This window comes from Perognathus longimembris, chromosome 25, assembly GCF_023159225.1.
Source record: "Perognathus longimembris pacificus isolate PPM17 chromosome 25, ASM2315922v1, whole genome shotgun sequence".
NCBI lineage: Eukaryota > Metazoa > Chordata > Mammalia > Rodentia > Heteromyidae > Perognathus > Perognathus longimembris.
Genome location: NC_063185.1, coordinates 14,272,820 through 14,294,248, shown reverse-complemented (window position 1 = coordinate 14,294,248; position 21,429 = coordinate 14,272,820). Strand labels below are relative to the sequence as shown.

Here is a 21,429-nt window from a genome sequence, read left to right as displayed (position 1 = left end):
GACTCTTATCTCCATTGAATCACAAACAGCTGGAAGTAGAGCTGTGCTTCAAGTGGTAGAGGGAAAAAAAAAAAAGCTTAGAGACAGTGCCTGGGCCATGAGTTCAAGTCCCAGGACGGGCACAAAATAAAAATAAATAAAAGGAAATATCAGTGCCTTCCAAAAAGATCACCCCAACCATAACTACAGATGGACAGATTGGGTTGATTGTTGCAGTAAAGAAGGACACACAGCCAGGGGGAAAATTAGCACCAAATTGGGAGAAGGCAAAAGAAAATCATAGAGGCTTCCGGCTTGCATTGGTGATGGATGGTTACAGATACAGGGATTTTCTCTGTATTGAATGCTCAGGAAACAGGACTTCCATTGGGTCTGTTAATAACTCTTATCTAGGAAGAAGCAGGCCTAGAGAACCACAAGTGGCAAGTGGAAGAGAAGCAGAAACCACCCAAGTTAGCCAGGAGAGGAAATGTTTGTTCATACTCATAGCACTTGTTTTTATGTGTCAGACATCGTTATAGATTGTTCTTGCTTTTGCTGTGATCTACCGTGGTTACAGAATGACTTCGTGTGGGTGTCCCGTGCCATGATTTATGTCCACATGGAGAATACCAAAGGCTTTACTATAAATCTCACTTTCACTCCTAGCGACACCAAAGTCTTGCAGGTCCTGACAGGCCAATTTCTGGATCTTAGGCATGGGGGTGGGCGGGGGGGAGACTATTTTTCTCGGAAGAGATGAGGCCAAGAGAGAAGTACACAGGAATTCAGTTTTCTGGGAGCTTTGGCCGAGATTTCCTGTTTGTGCAAGAAACATACAGAGGCAGGAGTGTGTGAGTTAATAATTGCTATGGCCAGGGGCTGGTGTTTTATGCCTGTAATCCTAGTTACTCAGGAGGTTGAGGTCTGAGAATCATGGTTCAAAGCCAGCCTGGGCAGGAAAGTCCATGAGACTCTTATCTCCACTTAACCACCACAATGACAGAAGTGAAGCCGTGGCTCAAGTGGTAAAGCGCTAGCTTTGAGCACAAAAGCTCAGGGACAGCACCCAGGCCTTGAGTTCAAGCCCCAGGACAAGCACAAAATAGATAAAAGGCTGTTTTTGTTTTGTTTTGTTTTGCAGCCAAGCACCAGTGACTAACATCTGTAACCCTAGCTACTCAGGAAGCTGAGATCTGAGGATTGAATCCAACCTGGTCAGAAAAGGCAGCGAAATTCTCTCATCTCCAATTAACCAGCAAAAAGCCAGATTGCAAAAAAGGCAGAGTTCAAGCCCCAGGACTAAATTATTACCACATCCACACCCATTTGCCAGGAATGGCAGGTGGGAAGGGCATGGTCCCTGGCCCCAGACTTGCTGATCCTGTGGTAAAACCAGGACAGCAGAGACCTGGGGCGGGGGGTGGGGGGGGGTTTAAGCAAAGGGCCAGTGGCCCCTCCCACAAAGGGGACATAACTTGGCGGTATGATGAGAGTTTAGAAGGGGTAAGGACAGGACAGGGACAACAGAAGACATGGCTTGGGAGATTCTCCTGGCAGAGAAAGGCAGATTATTCTTTGGGGGTACGGAATCCCATTGGGAGCCTCACTCCAGCTATGGGGGTTATGTGGTGGGTAGCACCCCCCTCCAATGTTCCTTGGGGAAGCAGGTGGGGTAACTATGATGGGTAGTGGGAGAAATGGGAAGAAAGAAGACACAAATGACAGGGAGGTGTGGGGGGGGATTGGCAAGCTGGAAGAACTTGGGCAATTGGGAGGCAATCTGGAGCCTTTAAAGAGCTGATCAAGGGGTGGCTGCTGTCTGAAACACACCACGGGGACACGCCTGGGCGGGGGGGGGGGGTGTTCTCCATCGAGCTAGAGAGAAATGGGGATGATGGACTTGGGGATGGGGCGGGGGTCACTGTGGTCCCCCCCAACACACACACACTTCCCGTGTTCCCAGGCTCTAGAGGGAGAACAAAGTGTCCAGATCGGTGCCACATGCTAGGAGCTCCCTCCCTCCCTCCCTCCCTCCCTCCCTGGCCAGGCCAGGCGCCTCCCCCTGAGGCCCCGGTCAGCTGGAGTCTGGAGGTGGGGTCGGGAACCAGATCTCCTGGCTCTGATGTCACCGCAGGGCCTCGGCGGGCGCCCGGAGCGCGGCCCGGCTGGAGTCTCAGGTACTAGGGTGGGGTGAGGGGGTGAAAAGGGAGATGGGGGGGGGGCAGAGGGGCGAGGGGGGATATCCTTAGTGTGTGTGTGGGGGTGTCGTCCCTTTTCCTGATGTCCCATCGATCACGGAGATCTGCGTCCCGTCTGTTTAGCACCAGTGGAATGGGGGACCCCGGGGGGCGCGTCTTTGCCATTTGCCAGGATCTGGGGGTATGGAGGGGGGGTAGACGAACCCACCCAGCTGAATGAACTATTAGGGGGATGCTGTGTGTACCCCAAAACACCGGGGAGGCAACTCTGTGACCCCCTCCCTCTCCCTACTTCTGCCCTTTGGGGGTTCCTCCTGCCCGGAGTCATGGGGTGCTCCTGCGCTGGTCACCCCAGGCGGGGATATGCGCGGTCCACCTGCCACCCGCTCGCCCGTGTGTCCCCACCGGCCCGGCCCGGTGGCCTCCCCTCTTCCTGGAGCCCCTGGAGCTTAGAGCACCACACAGGCGGTGTCCTGCATTTCCTGCGCCCCCATTCCGGGTTGCAAGGGAAGGGGCTCCACTGCCCCCCCCAGCCCCACCCCCAGGGTGGAAGGGCTGGGGGAACAGAGGGTCCCTGGGGGGCAGGGAGAAGCCAGAAGGCCCAGACAGCCAGACTTGCCTAGCCTGGGGTCTATGACTCACTTAGTGTACACACACACACACACACACACACACACACACACACACTTCAGTCTGGCAGGGATCCCCACTGCTTCTACTGATCCCCTTTCAGGAAGATCAAATACAAGATGAGAGGGGCCTTGACCAGGAGGATTTGCTTGCAGGTCATTCATTTTTGCACCTCTCTGGTGACCTTTCAAGGATTTGTTCCCAATACCTGTCCTGGGGACTTGAATGCAGGGCCTGGGCGTTGTCCTGCAGCCTTTTTCTTTTCTTTCTTTTTGCTTGAACCACAGCTTCACTTCTGCCTTTTATTATTATTATTATTTTTGGTAGCTCATTAGAGATAAGAGTCTTACAGACTTTCCTGCCTGGGCTGGCTTTGAACTGCCATCCTCAGATCTCAGCCTCCTGAGTGGCTAGGATGACAGGGGTGAGCTGCCCAGCACCAGCTGATTTTTTCATTAGAAACTTCGTGGATTTCACCAACAAGCCTTAGCTAAACTCCTGGTTTCTCTCCCTCCCCCCCTCCCTCACTCCCTCCCCCATTCCTTCCTTTCTTCCTTTTTTTTTTTGTGCCTGATCCTCCCTCTCTGCAGAGCTCTAGACTCAAATCCCAACCACCGCCAGCCTTGCCACACACAGAGAAAGCTTCCCAGGCCCCCAGACTGAACAAACACTGGATCTCTTGGCAAGGACTTAACCCCCAGTTTCCTCTTTCACCCCAGGGTAACTTGGCCCCTTAGATTTTTTTAATTTTTTTTTTTTTTGGAGGGGGTCTGAGACTGGGTGCCTGATGCTTTCCACTCATTGGCTAGCGCTCTAGCAGCTGAGCCCCGCCCCCAACCCCAGCCCTTTCTCTCTCTGACCTCTGAACTCATCTTCATCTCTAGCTCCTTCCTACAGGGGATTAAGTATATATGAAGTGTTCTTCCCCACCCCCCCTCCCCCCAGAGCCCCAGTCTGGTGGTTTTTCTCACAGGGACCCCAGGCTGGGCCTTCTTCCAGGCTCTGTACACCTCAGAGTACAGCTGCCACCAATGTCATCAGTGGGGGGTCCTAGGCTATGGCCTCCCTTAGCCGTGGGGGTTTCCACAAGTGTGAAAGCTCCTTTCTGTTGGTGCTGAGCGCCGCCCCCCCCCCCCCAAACACATTAAAGCAGCCTAGGACATGGGGCTGGCACAGAAGGTTCTGGAAAGAGCAAACTGGAGGGAACCCGGTGTGCATGTCCACCTGCTGAGGTCACCTATGCAGAAATGTTCTTATCACCTGCCAGGTGCTGGTGGCTCACGCTTGTCATCCCAGCTACTCAGGAGGCTGAGATCTGAGGATCACCCCTCCCCCTCAGCCGTTGGTACTTCCTCTGTCTATAATACCCTCAGCCTTAGAAGGGATATCTTTATAATGGCAATACATTTTATTTTTATTTATTTTTGGCCAGTCCTGGGCCTAGGACTCAGGGCCTGAGCACTGTCCCTGGCTTCCTTTTGCTCAAGGCTAGCACTCTGCCACTTGAGCCACAGCGCCATTTCTGGCCGTTTTCTGTATATGTGGTGCTGGGGAATTGAACCCAGGGCTTCATGTATACGAGGCAAGCACTCTTGCCACTAGCCCATATCCCCAGCCCTGGCAATACATTTTAAAAGCAAACATAAAGAAGTAAAAGAAAGGAGAATGGAGGGGAACGCTGAATTTCAGAATGCTGGGAAGGCTCAAATGACCCTGATTTTTGGTCCCCATTCCAGCTGTGGATCACATCCATCTACCCACCAAGCAGTTCGGGATAATAAGCCTTCCCCCACTCATAATACATTGGGAGCCTGGGGCTTCTGGGCCTCAACGTCTCTCAGTCACATTCATTCATGGTACTTCCCCTTGCTCCCCTTCCAGGCACTAGGGAGGTATTCATTGCCAGTGAGTCCTGCAGTGCGTGCTCCCCTTTCTTTCTTTCCTTCCTTCCTTCCTTCCTCCCGTCCTTCCTCCCTTCCTTTCTTCCTTTGTCAGTCCTGGGGCTTGAACTCAGGGGCTGGGTATTATCCCTGAACTTCTTTTTTTTTTTTTTAGGTTTTTTTTTTGTTTGTTTGTTTTGTTTTTTTTTTTTTGGCCAGTCCTGGGGCTTGGACTCAGGGCCTGAGCACTGTCCTTGGCTTCTTTTTGCTCAAGGCTAGCACTCTGCCACTTGAGCCACAGCGCTGCTTCTGGCCGTTTTCTGTATATGTGGTGCTGGGGAATCGAACCCAGGGCCTCATGTATATGAGGCAGGCACTCTTGCCACTAGGCCATTATCCCCAGCCCCATCCCTGAACTTCTTTGCTCAAGGCTAGGACTTAGCAGCGGAGTTGGCTTTGGAGGGGTGGGGGGTTAATTGAAGGTAAGAGCCTGGGCAGGTTTCAAACGGTGATCCTTAGATCTCAGCTTCCTGAGCAGATAGGATTACAGGCCTGAGCCACTGACACCCGACTCTCTGTTTATTTGTAAAAATGTAAGAGTAACCTGGTCATGCTGGTGGAAGCAAGGGTCTTTCTTATCCATTTGATCCCCTTCCCTAGGAAAGATTAATTGAGAGGAAGGGGGTAAGGGGGGAGCGGACTAAAGGAGTCCTCTTCCTTCTCTGCCAAGGCCACTCCTACCTATTCCCTGCATGTCCGCTCCTTCCCCTGCCATTCAACAGATGTTTATTTAACTTTGATTACATGCCAGGCTCTGCTGGGTATTGAGTGATGACTACGGGCTGGGCCTGTCTTCAGGAAGCTGGGGCGTGGGGGAGAGAGAATGGCAAGCAAGCCAACAATTGCAGTGTCCATGATCAGTGCTGTGTTGGGAGAGGCTCTGGACACGCTGCAGATCCAAAAGACCAGACAAATTCTGATAGGAGACTTCTATAGAAGCAGCCAAAAAAAAAAAAAAAATCAGGACAAAGCCAGGTGTTGGTACTCACACCTCTAATTGGAGCTACTCAGGAGGCTGAGATCTGAGGATCATGGTTCAAAGCCAGCCCAGGCAGGAAAGTTTGTGAGAGTCTTTATCTCCAATTAATCACTTAAAAGCCTGAAGTGAAGTTGTGTCTCAAATGGTAGAGCACCAGCCTTGAGCAAGAATGCTCAGGGACAGTGCCCAGGCCCTGAGTTCAAGCCCCAGGATGGACACACACGGACACACACACACACCCCAAAGCAGGGGCAGGATGGGAGATGAGCCCCTCATTTCTAGAAAGAGCACAGTCTCAGAAGAGGGATCATTATTTCTGGGATTCGCCAGTTCTTTCTGGGGGACAAAGTGGTGACTTATTTCCCAATAGAAAGTTTGAACTTTGTTGGATTCTGGCACTTGGTGGTAAGGGAACATTGGTAAACTGGCTTCCCACAGGGTTTGCCTGCAGGAAATTGATTCTGGCTGCAGTAAGTTTGGAGGGATGCCTAGAATCCAGCCAAGGCACGGCCACTTCCCAGCGGTCTATGTGCCCCCAAGACAAATCACTCACCAGGATCCTCATCTGTAAAGTGCAGATAGCAGTGGTGAGCATCAAGATGAAGATTTATAATGAACACTTAGAACAGAGGGTCACCAAGGGCGGGAAGGAGCCCTAAAGCTGCCGCTGCCCTGCCCTGCCCTTGGTCTCTCTCTCTTCCCTTCTTGGCTCCTGTGTGGTCTCAAACAGTCTCCACCATTGTTTATCAGGAAAGATCACACGGAGAAGTGAACAGAGTGACCAGGAAGCCGTTTGGGTGGGATAGGGTTGAAGCATGGGTATGTTCTTGCCATGACAGGAGGTACCAGGGTAGAGGCCACAGCTGGGTGTGGAGAAGGGAAGGGAAAGCAGCTGGGAATGGGCTAGCTGCCAACTCTTTCCTTCTGAGCTCAGGCCCCCCCCCCCATACCCCACCTCACCCCAGCTGCTCCCTAGAACTGGTCCTATCACCCATGCCATCCTTGACTCCCAGGTGACTCTGACCAGATGAGGGCAGGGGCCTGGCTCTGGTGGCTCACACCTGTAAATGCCAGCCGACTCAGGAGGCTGAGATCTGAGCACTGTGGTTTGGAAGACACAGCCTGGGTTGGAAAGAAAAGTCTTAATCCGGAATTCACCACCAGGAAATCAGAAGTGGGGCTGTGGCTCAAAGCAAGAGGATTGCTTGGCCTTGAACAAGAGAGCTCAGGGACGGTGCCCAGGCCCTGAGTTCAAGCCCTGGGAGCGGTGCGTGTGCACACACGCACACACACACACACACGGCAGGGGATGGATGATGCCTGGGTGGTGGAGGGGGGGACGCCAGGCTGTGTTAACTCCTAACCTTACTTACTTACCCCCCATCCATGCTTTTTTTTTTTTTAAGTTCAGAGGAAGCCAGCCACCATCCCTCACCCCTCTCGGCACCGCCATGCAGGCCCTGGGTCCCGGAGGCGACCGCGGCGCCTCCCCGGCCGCCTCCACTCGAAGCCTCGACTTGGGGCAGCTGTCCCCGCGTGCCGACTCGGCCTACAGCTCTTTCTCCGCCGCCTCGGGTGATCCCGAGCCGCCGCGCACACCGTCCCCAGGCCCGGATCTCCTGACTGACCTGGACTGGGGGAGCTCCGTGCGCGCGGTGGCGTGGGGCGGCGGCTCGGCCCCGGCCACTCCCGACCCCACCGCGCGCCCACCCGGATCCCGGCGGCCCCTCCCGGAGACGCTCAGCAGACAGGCCACGCCCCTGCTGTGCGCGCTGGCGGCCGAGGCCCAGGCCCAGGCCCAGGCCCAGGCCCGGGCGCCCAGGCCCGCCGAGCCGCCCAGCCCGCCAGCGTCCAGGGCCGCCTACCGGCAGCGGCTGCAGGGCGCGCAGCGGCGCGTGCTGCGGGAGACGTCGTTCCAGCGCCGCGAGCTCCGCATGAGCCTGCCGGGCCGCCTGCGGCCCCCGCCTGCCGCCGCCGCCGCAGGGCCCGCGCGCCTCCCCGCGGCGCATGCGCGCTCCGCCTCGCTCAGCCACGCCCCGCCACCGCCGGCCCCGGGGGACCCCGAGCGCCCCGGGGGCCGCCTGGCTAAGCCGCTGCAGCGCCAGGGGGGTTGTTCTGCGGAGCCTGGAAAGCTGGGTGGCGTCGGGGAGGGTGGTGGTGGGTCGGCCCCGGATGGCTGGCGTGAAGCCAAGGCTCTCACGGACCCCGGGAAATCGGAACCCCCGGAGTGGCGGGGTGAGTTCCGATCCTCCGCCAGCAGGAGGAGTCCGAGCGCCGCAGGCCCGGTGTCGGGTCCCCGCGAAGAAGGTTCTGGAGCGGCCCTGAGCGCAGCCCAGGTATGGACGAGAAGAGGATGCCGGCGGGTGGGGAAAGAGGAGTAGCTGGGAGACTGACTGCCCCATTGCTCAGTCCACTGTTTCCCTTTCCAGGCTGTCCTCCAAGGAACGGAACCCCCCAGACCCAGCTTTCAGACCCAGCCTTCCAGGTGAGAGAAGAGGGGATGAAGTTGTGTGCAAAAGCATCTTCCTCATCTCTTGCTGCGCGGCTCTGCCTACCTTGGGCTTGAACCCTGTTAATAACTCGGTCCAAACTGCACATCCCACCATATGCCTGGTACAGCATGGGGGTGAACACCCTCCTGGGTGGTCAGTGTGCAATTCTTACCTCCAGGTTCTTGATCCAGAAAAAGGCTGGAGCGATTTCCCACAACAGCCCAGCCCACTGTGAGCAGAGGGTCTCAAAGAACTGTGACACGTCCACCCGGCTCCCTTCTCTCCCTGATGATGATGATGATGAGGTGTTTGTGGCAGAAGGATGTGTGCCAGTCAGGATGAGGAAATCTCCAGGCTCTCGGTTACCCCAGGGGCTCCCAACCAGGTGATTGTCCCCTCTTGCTTCTAAACAGAGTGAGACACTGCCGACACACGTTCATATCTAGACGATGCTTCCTGAGAGCCATTCCCGCAACCCTAGCTACTCAAAAGGCCAAGATCTGAGGATTGCAGTTCAAAGCTAGCCCAGGCAGGAAAGTCCACAAGACTCTTATCTCCAATAAACTTTGCTTGTCTCCGCCCCCCCCCCCAAAAAAAAGCCAGAAGTGGAGCTATAGCTCAAGTGGTAGAGCACTAGCTTTGAGCAAAAGAAGCTCAGAGACAGTGCCCAGGCCCTGAGTTCAAGCCCCAGGACACACACACACACACACACACACACACACAGCCACCACTTACCTGTGGCTGGAGTTTTTCCTCATTCGGTGTCTCTTCTGTTTCCAGTGCGCATGCCTCTGACCAGCAGTATGGAAATGGCTTGAGCCACAGGGCTGGCCAGGCTACAGTTCCTGAAGAGTACACCCTCCATCCATGTCCCCGGATTGCAGGAACAGGTGACTGCTGGCAGAGGGTGAATGGCTCTGTGGGTGTCTCTAGACCCACAAGCTGTAGCCCCCCGGAAGCAGCAAGTGGTGACACCCCAACCATTGACCCTCCTGGACTCCTGACCTCTGACCCCTCTGCCACTGCAGAAAATGGCCCCCTCAAACCCTCCCCGGTTGATGTGCTGGGACCTTCAGGTAATGATCCTCCAGGCTCACCTCACCACACTACCTTGGCCAGGGGTACTGGCCAGCCTGGTTCTAGGCCAACATGGCCTAGTCAGCGTCTCCAAGAACTGGTTCAAGAGCTAGCCAGGCTGGATCCCTCTCTGAGTGACTCTTTTGCCTCCCAGTCCAGCCCAGAGCCACCCCTGGGTCTGCTGGATGGGTTGATTCCTTTACCAGAGATCTGGGCTGCCATGAGGCCAGCGTGTGGGGAGACTGGAGAAGAGACTGCGGGTGATTCTGAGCCAGGGTGAGTGAGCGGCACCAGGGACTCTCAATGGTGCAAGGCTTGAGGGAGTTGGCGGGGGCGGGGGGGGGGTGTCCCATAACTCAGGCAGCTGTGGCTCACTCCCCAGGTCCTATCCATGCAACCTCACCCAGCGTCTGCCAACTTCTCAGGAGGACACGAGGCTTGAAAACTCAGCCCCTTCTTTGATACCTGATCAGCCGTGTGGCAACAGAGGGTTAGGCCCTGAATCAAAACACCACATGCAGGCCAAGACAGTGAGTGTGGAGGGGGATGGGGGAAGGCGAGGTGGGGAAAGGGACCGAGAATTTAGAGACCCTCCCAACAGGTGGAGCTGGCTAGCCTCCTCCAAAAGATGCTACTAGACCTTCAGGCAGAGCAGGAGCGACTACAGGAGCTGGCCAGAGCTTGGGCTAGGAGAAGGGAAGACCTGGAGGCTGCTGTGAGCCGGAGCTGTACACCCCGGGAGCTGGAGAGGTTCACCCGCTTCTTGGCTGACCTCGAACGCGTGCTTGGCCTCCTGTTGCTGCTAGGCAGTCGCCTGGCCCGCGTGCATCGCGCCATGGCTAGGCTGGGCCCTGCCGGTGATCCTGAAGAGCGGGTACAGTAAAGATGGGGGTTGCGATCTGGACGGGGTGGGGCCTGCCGTCTTTCAGGCTGGGAACTCGCCCTGGCGAGGTGGCACACACCACGTTCTCTGCCTGCGGTTCTAGGCCTCCTTGTTGCAGCGTCTCAGGCTGTTGCAACGCCAGCAGGAGGACGCCAAGGAGCTGAAGGAGCACGTGGCCCGGCGCGAGCGTGCCCTGCGTGACGTGCTGCGGCGGGCACTGCCCACCGAGGAGCTGTGCGCCTACTGTGCCCTGCTGGCAGGCAAGGCCGCCATCCTAGCCCGGCAGCGCAGTCTGGATGAGTGTGTCCGCCTCCTTCAAGACCAGCTGGACAGCATCAGAAATGACCTTGGCCATCGTCCACTTTGTTCCAGGCCATCTTGGCCCCTAGAGTCCTGTTTTCCCCATGAGAAGCCCTTTCCTGCTTCCCCTGTTTAGTTACAGGGAGTGGGGACCACGGGCCCCCATGCTGGTTTGTTGCCTGATTTCCTACAGGGAGGCCTGGCTTTCCCACAATGCTCCTTCTTCATCCAGTTCTCACAGGGCCTTTGGGCAAGTCTTGTGGGAGTATTTGGAAATTAATTCCTGGGTCTGAAAACAAAACAAAACAACCCTGCAGTGTTAGCCAGGCACAGATGGCGCATGCTTGTAATTCTAGCTACTCAGGAGGCTGAGATCTGAGGAATGGGGTTCAAAATCCAAACCCTGGGCAGGAAAGTCTGTGAGATTCTGAATCTCCAGTTAGCCAGCAAAAAGCTGGACACAGAGGTGTGGCTCAGTGGTAGAGCACCAGCCTTGAGCAATAAAGGCTAAGGGAGAATGCCCTGGCCCGCATTTCGAGTTCCAGTACTGGCAAAAGGCAAAACAGGAAACCCTGCAGTCTTTCCCTTTTTGTGATGGGGGAGGGGGCTCTCTCCAGGTTCTGGAAAAAGAAGTCAGAGGAGAATTTCTGCTTAAGGTGCAAAATGACCTTTTTATTATTTTTCAATAAAAAGTTCTAAGTGCAGTTGTGTCACTTACACACAGAAGAGGGACTTAGCAGAACACCCATGCAGGCTCGAAATGTCCAGGAAGGCTCTGAAGAACCAAGCTTGAAAACAGGAGGGATTGTGGGGGAGGGTGGTCCCCAATTTCACTGTCCTGATGAAAACCTCACTATTGAGCAAAGCCTAAGGCTCTGTCCATATCTCCTTCATTGGTTTAAACAAGCCCTGGACTTCAGCAACTCAGGTTTTGTTTATCTGTGGTGCTGGGGATCGAACTCAGAACCTCACATGTGGTAGGTGAGTGCTTTTCCATGGAGCTATATCCCTAGCCCCAAACAAAATTGTGATAACGTAATTAGAATGAATGTCCCTACATATCCCAAGTATTCTGGACATCTGTGAGGGGTTTTAGGCAACAAAGCATTTGTCCATTTTCTCTTTCTTTTCTTTCCTTCTTTCTTCTTTTTCTATTACTGGGGCTTGGATGCAGATCCTCAAACTCTCATTCAGCTTATTTTTTCCAGTCATGGTTGGTACTTTACCACTTGAGCCAAGGCTCCACTTCTGGCTTTTTGCTGATTAGATCAGAGTCTTGTCCATTTGCCTGCTCTGGTTGGCTCTGAGACTTCACTCTCAAGATCTCGGGCTCTGGAATAGCTAGAATTACAGCCAGCTGTGCCTAGCTGTACCTATTTTCAGTTTATGGGAACGTGCTAGGCTTTGAGCCTTGAAGTGAGCTGTACATTGGGTAGACGCTGTAGTCCCGGCATTTTGAAAACAGATGTGGAGGAATTTGCTCAATACTATAAATTCTAGTGTAATGTAAGCTACAGGCTGACCCACACACCCCCTTTTCAATACGATAAAGCATTTGCCTAACACGCAAGAAGCTCTTAGTTCAATCCCAAATCTCTCTCTCTCTCTCTCTCTCTCACACACACACACACACACACAGAATCCCTACAAGCAAAACTGAGTTAATCCAGTTCTCCTTCAGAGATGGCACTGACTGATTGGTCTGAGGAGGGCTACTGAAGGTGGATACCCAGAAGCATCGCACAGGAGGGCTTTGAGCCTGGAGATAGAGCAGCAACATCCTGTACACCAGAGAGGCTGATCTTGGGGTGGTCTAGACAAATAACCCCTCCATTTGTATCAGCCCTGTGGACACAAAGTCAGGTTTTCAGATGCATGTATAAAAATCTGCATCAGTATTGTAGCTGCAATGTCAAAGACAAGAATATTATTTGGGGGGCTGGGAATATGGCCTAGTGGCAAGGGTGCTTGCCTCCTACACATGAAGCTCTCCGTTCGATTCCCCAGCACCACATATATGGAAAACGGCCAGAAGGGGCGCTGTGGCTCAAGTGGTAGAGAGCTAGCCTTGACGGGGAAGAAGCCAGGGACAGTGCTCAGACTCTGAGTCCAAGACCCAGGACTGGCAAAAAAAAAAAAAAAAAAAAAAAGAATATTGTTTGCAGCTGGGGGCCTATAAGCCTAGCTACTCAGGAGGCTGAAATAGGGGGATCGCGGTCCAAAGCCAGCCTTTGCAGAAAAGTCCATGAGGTCCTTTTATTTCCAGTGAACCACCAGAAAAGTCAGAAGTGGAGCTGTGGCTCGTGGGAGTGTGCCAGCCTTGGGGGGGGGGGGGGGAAGCTCAGGGACAGTGTCTAGGCCCCGAGTTCAAGCCCCAGGACCAGCACAAAACAAAACACAACAAGAATATTGTTTTATAATGGTTCTAGGCACTTTCAGAAGTTGGACATATTAAAAGGCACGTGGTAAAAGGTGTGTGTGTGTGTGTGTGTGTGTGTGTGTGTGTGTAAAGCCAACTGACCCCCCAAGTGAGAAATCTCTGCTTCTGGGCCTGTTTTCTGCTGTGTCTTGTCACTCCGTGTAACTGATTGGGAATTTTCAATGGTTGTATTCATACCCAAAGCCTGAGTTATAACAGTCGTGCTATTGAGAGAACAACAATGTTCACCATTGTGCCTCTTTCTTTTTCTTTTTTCTTTAAAATAGAAAACATATGGGGTCCCTGCTGAGGCCACTGCGGGTTCTAACATTATGCTTTCCTGCCTTCCTTTGAACGCTGTGGGCGGTGCCTGGACCGCAAGGCCCTGGGCCATGTCAGCCCTCGGGTGCCCATTCTGGATAGAAGTTATTCATTTCTCCCATCTTGCCGCTGTCGACTCCCCCACTGCTTTCTCTCATTAGGATATTCTTAGAAATACATTTAAAAAAAATCCTTGGAGGGTAAAATGATCACATTTCAAATAAAATGAGCCTGCCTGGGTTGGTAGGGAGCCGGCTGCCATTCTCCCATAAAACTGAACTTTGGTTTCCAGCTTGATTTTTTTTTTCCTCCCCCCTTTGTGGAGAAATAGGAAACTTCTCTGCTCCACCTTGCCAGATCGGGAAAGCCGGGAAGGCAGAGTTACTTTCTTCCTGAGCCTGTCTTTGTAGTCTTGTCTGCCTAACTTCCTGTCGCATTCATTCCATCCTTCCTGCTCTGGATGGACTGGTCCCAGGCCTCAAAGACTCAGGTTCCCACCTGGAACCCACCCGGTGACCGGAGCCCGCAGGATGCCGTCGGCAGAGAGCACTGCGCTCCCTCAGGTGCAAGCTTCTCTCTGACAGGATTACCACCCCAGTTCCTGGGCTAGCCGCGGGAGACTTGGCCTGACTCTGCGGAACGGGGCCCCCACGTTGGACTTGAAAGCTTGAGCTGAGCTATTCTGCGTCTGTTGGAAAGAAATGACTGGCTAGCCAGCCTGGAAAGGGGTGGGGGTGGCGGGGAGCTGGCTGCATTTCCATTAACCAGTAGGCCTGCCTTGGAAAGTTGCTGGCTAATGAGAAATGTGGGGGGAAGGTAGGAGAGGGAGGGATGGCCTGACCCATCACTGGGTACAGAAAACACCTTGCATAGTTTCCCAGGGTAGAAACGAGTTACCGGGGGTCCTTCTTGGGGTGCGTTCCTCTCCTCTGGCCTCTTGGGTTCATCACTGTCCAGTGCCTCCCACCCCCCCCTCCGCCCCCATCCTCCCTCAGATGGCTTCAAGCGGGGCCCTGGGATGGGGGATGGAGGGGAGGGGAGGTTTGGCTTGGAGATGAGGTTGTTGCTAGGCAACAGGCAGAGGCTGGGCTGCCTCCGGGCCTGTCTGGTCCCGCCCCCGCTGCTTCCCCCTAATAAGGATCGAATTCGTGTACTTTTTTACCTTCAGACCGTGCGTGCGTGCGTGCGCAGCCTTTCTCCAACATCCTGCTGGGCACACCGAGTACCCAGGCGAGCGATCAGCTGGCAGAAAAAGCTCGGGGCTGGAACAAATTGCCAGGCTGTTTCAGATGGAGATCAGAAACCGGAGCCGAAATTCAGGCCACATGCAGTTAAAGACCGTGGAGAGAAGGGGTGAATGGAAAACTGGTGGGGAGGCCAGAGGAGGCAAGAGGCACACTTAGTACAAAGAAGCCCTCTCAAGACCCACCCTGAAGCCAGGCGTCATCCTAGCTACTGAGGAGGAGGCTGAGATCTGAGGATCATGGTTCAAAGCTAGCTGGGGCAAGAAACTCTGAAATACACCCCCCCCCCCAAAAAAAAAATGCTGGCAGTGGAGCTGTTGGCTCAAAGGGTAGAGCATGATCTTTGAACAAAAAAAAGCTCAGGGGACAGCATCCAGGCCATGAGTTCAAACCCCAGGACCACACACACACACACACACACACACACAGTTACAGCCTGGCTTACCTCTTAAGAGGGTCACCATGAGTGTTCATCTGTTGTCTTTGATTTTTAAATAATCAGCAAATATGTCAGCAGACATAATTCCTACTAGGAAAAAAATTCCCATGTGACAGGATGGCTAAGCCACAGGGCACCTCCCAATACGGGTTCAAGTCCTGAGGTGTGGCAGTTCTGGACAGGGTTCCAGTTCCTTAAGGCCAAAGGTTATCTGAGAGCCATTTAAAATGGTCACGTAATTTTCCAGGAAGAAGTCTAAAGGGAGAAGAACAAGATGACTCCCGGCCAGGACAAGCTCTAGAATTTGGAGGGGAGTTTTCAGCTGCCACCCCCACCCCTGGTCCCTGGCTGAACCGTGCAGTTTTGGTCTCAAATGTGGAAACGCGGTGCTAGAAGAATGTGGGTTGAGAAAGACATTGTTGCCAAGCCCTGGTGGTTCATGCCTATAATTCTAGCTACTCAGGAGGTTGAGATATGTGGATCAGTGTTCGAAGCCAGCCAGGGCAAGAAAGTCCATGAGCCTCTAATCACCAATTAACCACAAAATGCTGGAAATGAAGGTGTGGCTAAAGTGGTAGAGCACCAGCTTTGGGTGCAAAAGCTAAAGGACAGTGTCCAGCCCTCGAGTTCAAACCCCAGTACTGGCACACACACGTGCGTGCACACACACACATCCACACACACATCCAGACACTAGGATTATGTAAGATTTGTTAATAATTGCAGAGCATTTTGAGCTGTGTGTGGCAGTTCCTTTCTCAACACAGCTGACGTGAGCATTTCCCATGCCCTGGGTCTCCATGAGACAAGCGAGGCTTGCTCAAAATTATCTCCCACATCCAAGAAAGGAAATATAAAACTTTATTAAAAGTTGGCCGTGGTTATGACTCAGACCCATCTACAGGAACAATTAACTTCTCTCCCATTAAGAGGAGTCATTCTCGTGACAAGAGTTACCACTCTAATTGCCACTGAAGTTAATTTGTCAGTGGTTGGGAATACTCTTTGAAATTTAATATATGGTTCTCTTGAACACTTTCCATAAGCCTAACTATAATTTTCTACTGACTTACCTTATAGTTTCAGAGAGTCTTGGCTTTCTAGGAAACAGCAGTGGTTTCTAACACCTGTGCTTTATGTATACGGATGTTAAATACTTGGCAAAAGTTTTATATTACCTGGAGGTAAAATAAAAATGCTCTTTAAATTGTAATTTTCTTTCTGAGCTTCAAAAGGCTGTACAAGAGGGCTCCGATTTAATGTGCTTCCTGTTCAGTCACTCCTCCTGTCATTTTCCCCAGTCCTGTCGGATCTTCTCTACTCTACCAGTGCTGGGGCTTGAACTCAGGGCCTGGGTGCTGTCCCTGAGCTATTTCAGCTAGCACTCTACCACTTGAGCTATAGCTCCACTTCTGGCTTTTGGTGGTTAATTAGAAATAAGATTCTGACAGTCTTAACTGCCTGGGTTGGCTTTGAATTCTGGTCCTCAGATCTCAGCCTCCTAAGTAGCTGGGATTACAGGCATGAGCCAGCAGCACCTAGCAAGGCATCTTTTAAGTTACCCAGAGCACACTATCAATTTGGGCAAGCAGACATGATCATGGGGCTTGAACTCAGGGCTTTCGTGCTGTCCCTGAGATCTTTTGCTCAAGACAATGCCACTTCCAGTTTTCCAGTGGTTCATTGGAGATAAGAGTCTCACAGACATTCCTGCCTGGGCTGGCTTTGAACTATGATCCTCAGATCTCAGCCCACCAAGTAGCTAGGATTACAGATGTGAGCCACTGGAGCCTGGCTGCTCCTGAGAAATGCCAAGATTTTTTTCCTGGCAACTCTTGATGTAAGTAAGCCCACACTAAACAGTTATTATTTTAGATTTTGTCTGTGACCTTTGTCAGCCTGTCTCAATCAGGCCTCTCCTTTCCAATACCAAATCTCGAATATTTCATACTGTCTTCTGGATCTTCAGCTACTTTGATTGCTATAATTATTGCTTCCTACATTTTTTCTGCAGAGGCAGAAGATTTAATTTGCATGGTAAAGTAATTTATGCAGACTATAGTTCTAAGGAATGGTGAGATCGGGGCCTACATTTATCTACAGTTCTTGGCTATCACATCTATCTGTGACTCTTTTACTTTAAGAGAAACCCAGCTGGGCACTGGTGGCTTGTGCCTGTCATCCTAGCTACTCAGGCTGAAATCTGAGGATTATGGTTTGAAGCCAGCCTGGGCAGAAAAGTCCCCCTGAGATTCTGATCTCCAATTAACCACTTAAAACTGGAAGTGGCACGGTGGCTCAAGTTGTAGAGCACTAGCCTTGAGCTAAAGAGCTCAGGGATAGCACCCAGGACCAGAGTTCAAGCCCCACAACAACAACAAAAAAAAAAGAAAGAAAGAAAGAAAGAAATTAAGTAACAAAAATATACAACAGCAAAAGCTGAAGTATGTTTAAAGATTTAAGGAAAGAACATCTTCGACAAGCAGGAATAAAATAGGGGACTGTTTATTTCAATGCTTAAATCAAAACATTCCATGAATGATTGTCTTTACTCATTTCAAAGGCTTCACCAACATAGAGTGAAGAGAGAAATCCTGTGCCACAAAAACAAATTTGACATGCAAAGAGAATTTCCAAAAGCAGAATATTCTCACCACATGATACAAAAAGTTGGTTAAGCATATAGCGTCTACATTTTTGTCTGGATTCTACATCTTTAAAACAGGAAAAATAAATGCCATTATAATTATACTATGCCCAGGCAATCCAGGCTGTAGCCACAAACATTCTGAACTTGCAGATAGGAACAAAGATCCACAGATGTGAAGCCACTTGTCTAAGATCGCTGAGCAAAGATTCTCCATTTGGTGTTTATGATTTTTAAAAAATAGGTATCACTATTTTTGTATGTTCAAAACATTCATATAAAAGTTACATCTTAATTATATCAATTAATATTTACTGAGTTGTATTATTTTTTGCCTAGTGTAATTTTTTTTCTCATTGCATTAAATGATTCAAACAGATGTGAAAAACAGATTCAGGAGAATGACACAAAAGTGTAATTCACTGGTAAACCACAATCTTAGAATGTAAATATGCATGCCAAATTGAAATAGCCACCCACTAGTGCCAAACACATATACATTTCACCATAGTTGGAAGAGTATTTACCCAAATGTCTCTTTTTTCTCTTTGTGAAAATCGCTTTTACTCCCAAGGTACATTTGCTTCCTACCATTTAGCATTCACAGTATGATTGAAATTGGTTACATTCAGAAGGGTCACCATGGTTATTCTGTGTTCAAGATTCCCCAGAATCTTGTTTGTCTAAAATGAGGTAGATAAACTTTTAAGAGTTTTGTTGGTTGGGCGTAATTTTCTTCTTTTTTTGCTGGTCCTGGGGCTTGAACTCAGGGCCTGAGCACTGTCCCTGAGTTTCTTTTGCTCAAGGCTGGCGCTCTACCACTTGAGCCACTGCGTCACTTTGGCTTTTTCTGTGTATGTGGTACTGAGGAATCAAACTCAGGGATTCCTACATGCTAGGCAAGCACTCTACCTCTAAGCCACATTCCCAGCCCAGGACTAATTTTCTTTAGATCTTAATTCTTCCGTGTTATTTTATATTTTTTTATATAGCATTCCAAAATACTTAGCAAAAGACGGAAAACGTCTGAGCACTTTGCCTTAAAAAAATGGGAAAGAGGAAAATAAAATATAATATCAAGAGGTTATTATGAAAGTTGCATTACCTCATTTTCAATGTTTTTTTTTTTTAACAAAAAACACAACACAACAGAATAAAAGCATCCAATTACAAAACCACCTTCTTATTAGAAACTTGACAAACCAGCCAACATCTTAAAAGAGACCCTGGCGGCTGGCGGCAGTTCTGGCTTGGGGAGAACCATCCGATTAATTCAGGGGGGAGAGGGGGGCCCAGACCAGCTGTTGCCCCTTCACCTTTGACCCTTAGTAACTTCAGGTGTCCTGGGGTGGAGGGGGGAAAGGGGGGTTCGGGGCCTGACTCCTCCTCCTGAGATCCCGGAATGAACTCTCTAGAGAGAACAGATCAGAGGGAAGGTCCTGGTCCCAGCCCACGGAATGGGAAACGACATGGGGGCAGGTGTGTGTGTGTGTGTGAGATGGGGGTGCCGGTGCGTTGAGCCCCCACACCCTGGGCCAGGCTTAAGCCTGTGTGTGTAGGAGCCAAGGCCCCTCGGTTACATCAACCAGGCCGAGATCTCCCCGCAAAGGGCTTTCAGGTGGCAGGGGGCAGGCTGGGCATGAACCCCGCCAGGTGCCCCGTGGTGGCGGACCGACGTGAGACTTCGGAGAAGGTGGCCAGGCCGGCGCGGATCTTCGTCTTTTTCCGGGGGACCATAGGTGAGGCGCCCAAAAACTTACTGAAAGAACTCGACTTCCGCAAGCCACGGGCCAGATCCTGGAGCATCAGGTCATCCGCCAGGACCCCCAGAAACGCGCTGGTGGTGGAGCCCAGGATGGTCGCGGCCACTTGCACGGGGTGCCGCGAGGCTACAGAGGAGGAGGAGGAGCCGCCGCCGCCCACGCCGGCGTCCGGCTCGCCGGCGTCCCTCAGGCCGGGGTCGCCTAGGAGACGACGCAGCGCGTAGGAAGCGCCGGGCCGCAGGTACTGGTAGGGACGGCGTCCGCTGTGGTCGCGCACGTGCACCTGCGCGCCCAGGCGCACGACCAGCAGCACGGCGGCGTCCTCGTGGCCGTGCAGCGCCGCCAGGTGCAGCGGCGTGTAGCCGCCGTGCGAGCGCGCGTTCACGTCCACGCGCGCGCCCCCGCGCCGCGCCACCTCCACCAGCTGCAGCGCCATCTCGCGGTCGCCGCTCTTGGCGGCCCAGTGCAGGGCGGTGTAACCCGACGTGAAGTCGCGTTTGGCCGCCAGGCCGCTGTCCCGCAGCAGCAGCCCGTGCAACTGGTGGGTCCAGCGGCCGCCGGCGGTGCGCACGAGCCACTCGTGCTCGGCGGGTTCCAGCGGCACCGCGGACGGCGGCGCGGCGGCGGCGGCGGCGGACGCGGCGGGCGCCTCCTCCAGGTCCGGGCTCAGGAGGCGCGGGCCGGCGCGTGACAGGCGTCGCAGGTGTGGGGAGCGCCCCGGGCCCAGGCTCAGGCCCAGCCCCAGCCCCAGGCCGGATTCCTCCACCGAGAGCCTGCGCAGGAGCAGCGGGCTGCTCCGCGGGCTCCGTTCTTCCGACAGCTGCCGGCGCAGATTCTGCTCCTCCAGCCGCACCACGCGCAGCGCGGCGGGGCCCGGGACGCAGCAGCGCACCGGCAGCATGCACGGCTTGGACGGCGGCGGCGGCGCGCGGGGAAGGGGCGGCGGGGGGCCCCTGGCGACGCTCGGCCCGGGCTCCGGAGACGCCGAGGACGGTGCGCAGGTGGCCGGGGCCGCGTCCGCAGCGGGGTCCGTGGAGGGCTGGACTAGCCCGGACGCTCGATCCCGCGGAGCGGCGGCGGCGGCGGGTCCCCCGGGCGGCTGGGCCGGTTCTTCCGACGGCTCCCCGGTGGGCTGGGTGGGCTCAGGAGCCGGAGCGTCGGGAGGGTCCCGTGGCTCCGACGGCGGGGCCCCCGCGGCGGAAGGTGGATCTCCACCCGCCCCGTGTTCCCCGGGCGGGGTGCACGGGGTCGGCGTCGGCGGCGGGGGGGCGGGGACCCCAGGGATGTTGGGGAGCAGGGGCTGCGGGCCCGGCGTGTGTCGAGGCTTCTTCCTCAGCACCACGAACTTGACGCCGTCGAGTTCCTTCACCACCGCCACGTCGTTGACGAACTGCTTGAAGCGGTCCCGGCGGGCGGCGCGGCCGCGCGGGTCCCCGGCCTCCAGCAGCGGCTTGAAGCGGCTCAGCAGCTCCGAGTCCCGCACCTTCCCGCCGTGCGCCTGCAGGAAGCCCAGCACGGCCGCCTGGCTCACCCCCGCCGCGGCGGCGGCAGCGGCGGCCGCCAGCGCCATGGCCGGAGCCAGCCGGGGCTCCCCGCCGCGATCCGGGAAGGGGGGGGGGGCGGTCTGGAGAGGTGCGCGATCCGGTGGGCGGTCAGGGGAGGCAGGTGTGGGGGTACTCGATCCGAGGGGCGGGGGGGGAGGGGAGCGGTGGGGCGCGATCCGGGGGGTGGTCGGGGGGGGGTGGGGGTGCGCGATGCGGGGGTGACGGGGAGGGGGCGCGATCCGGGGCTCCCCGCCTCAATCCGGGGGGGGGGGCGGGTGTCGGGGGTGCGCGATCCCGAAGGGGTCGGGAAGGGTGCACGAGCCGGGAGGGGGGCCGGTCCGGAGAGGTGCGCGATCCGGGGGGTCGGTCAGGGGGTGGTGCGCGCGCGATCCGGCGCTCCCTGCGGAGATCCGGAGGGAATGGTTAAGGGGGGGTGTGCAATCCCGGGCTCCACTCTGCGATCCGGGACACCCCCCTCCCGGGGGTGGGGGGTGTGGGGGGCTGTGGTGGGGGTCGCAGAGTCTGGGACTCCCTACCGGGATCTCGGGAGCTCCGGCGGGTGCGTGATCCG

The 21,429-nt window shown here is 54.2% G+C and overlaps 2 protein-coding genes across 3 annotated transcripts; one reads left to right on the top strand and one right to left on the bottom strand.

Annotated features, from left to right (window-relative positions):
- The first annotated feature begins 2,039 nt into the window (after positions 1–2,039).
- On the top strand, positions 2,040–10,777 carry Shroom1 (shroom family member 1). The gene is made up of 8 exons (XM_048334177.1): positions 2,040–2,159; positions 7,136–8,065; positions 8,159–8,214; positions 8,400–8,606; positions 9,002–9,574; positions 9,681–9,828; positions 9,900–10,172; positions 10,285–10,777. The coding sequence occupies exons 2-8, from the start codon at positions 7,181–7,183 to the stop codon at positions 10,615–10,617; spliced, it is 2,475 nt and encodes an 824-aa protein (XP_048190134.1). The 5' UTR covers positions 2,040–2,159; positions 7,136–7,180; the 3' UTR covers positions 10,618–10,777.
- On the bottom strand, positions 8,794–20,884 carry Sowaha (sosondowah ankyrin repeat domain family member A). 2 transcript variants are annotated; one of them, XR_007209134.1, is made up of 3 exons: positions 19,006–20,884; positions 18,850–18,852; positions 11,647–11,658 (listed from the first exon to the last, which is right to left on the bottom strand). XR_007209134.1 is itself a non-coding variant. In XM_048334178.1 (2 exons), the coding sequence occupies exon 1, from the start codon at positions 20,882–20,884 to the stop codon at positions 19,166–19,168; it is 1,719 nt and encodes a 572-aa protein (XP_048190135.1). In that variant the 3' UTR covers positions 8,794–8,814; positions 19,160–19,165. The 2 variants fall into 2 exon arrangements, 1 of the variants encoding a protein (XP_048190135.1); XM_048334178.1 differs by lacking the exons at positions 11,647–11,658; positions 18,850–18,852 and adding an exon at positions 8,794–8,814 and having other exon boundaries at positions 19,160–20,884.
- Positions 20,885–21,429: the final 545 nt, after the last annotated feature.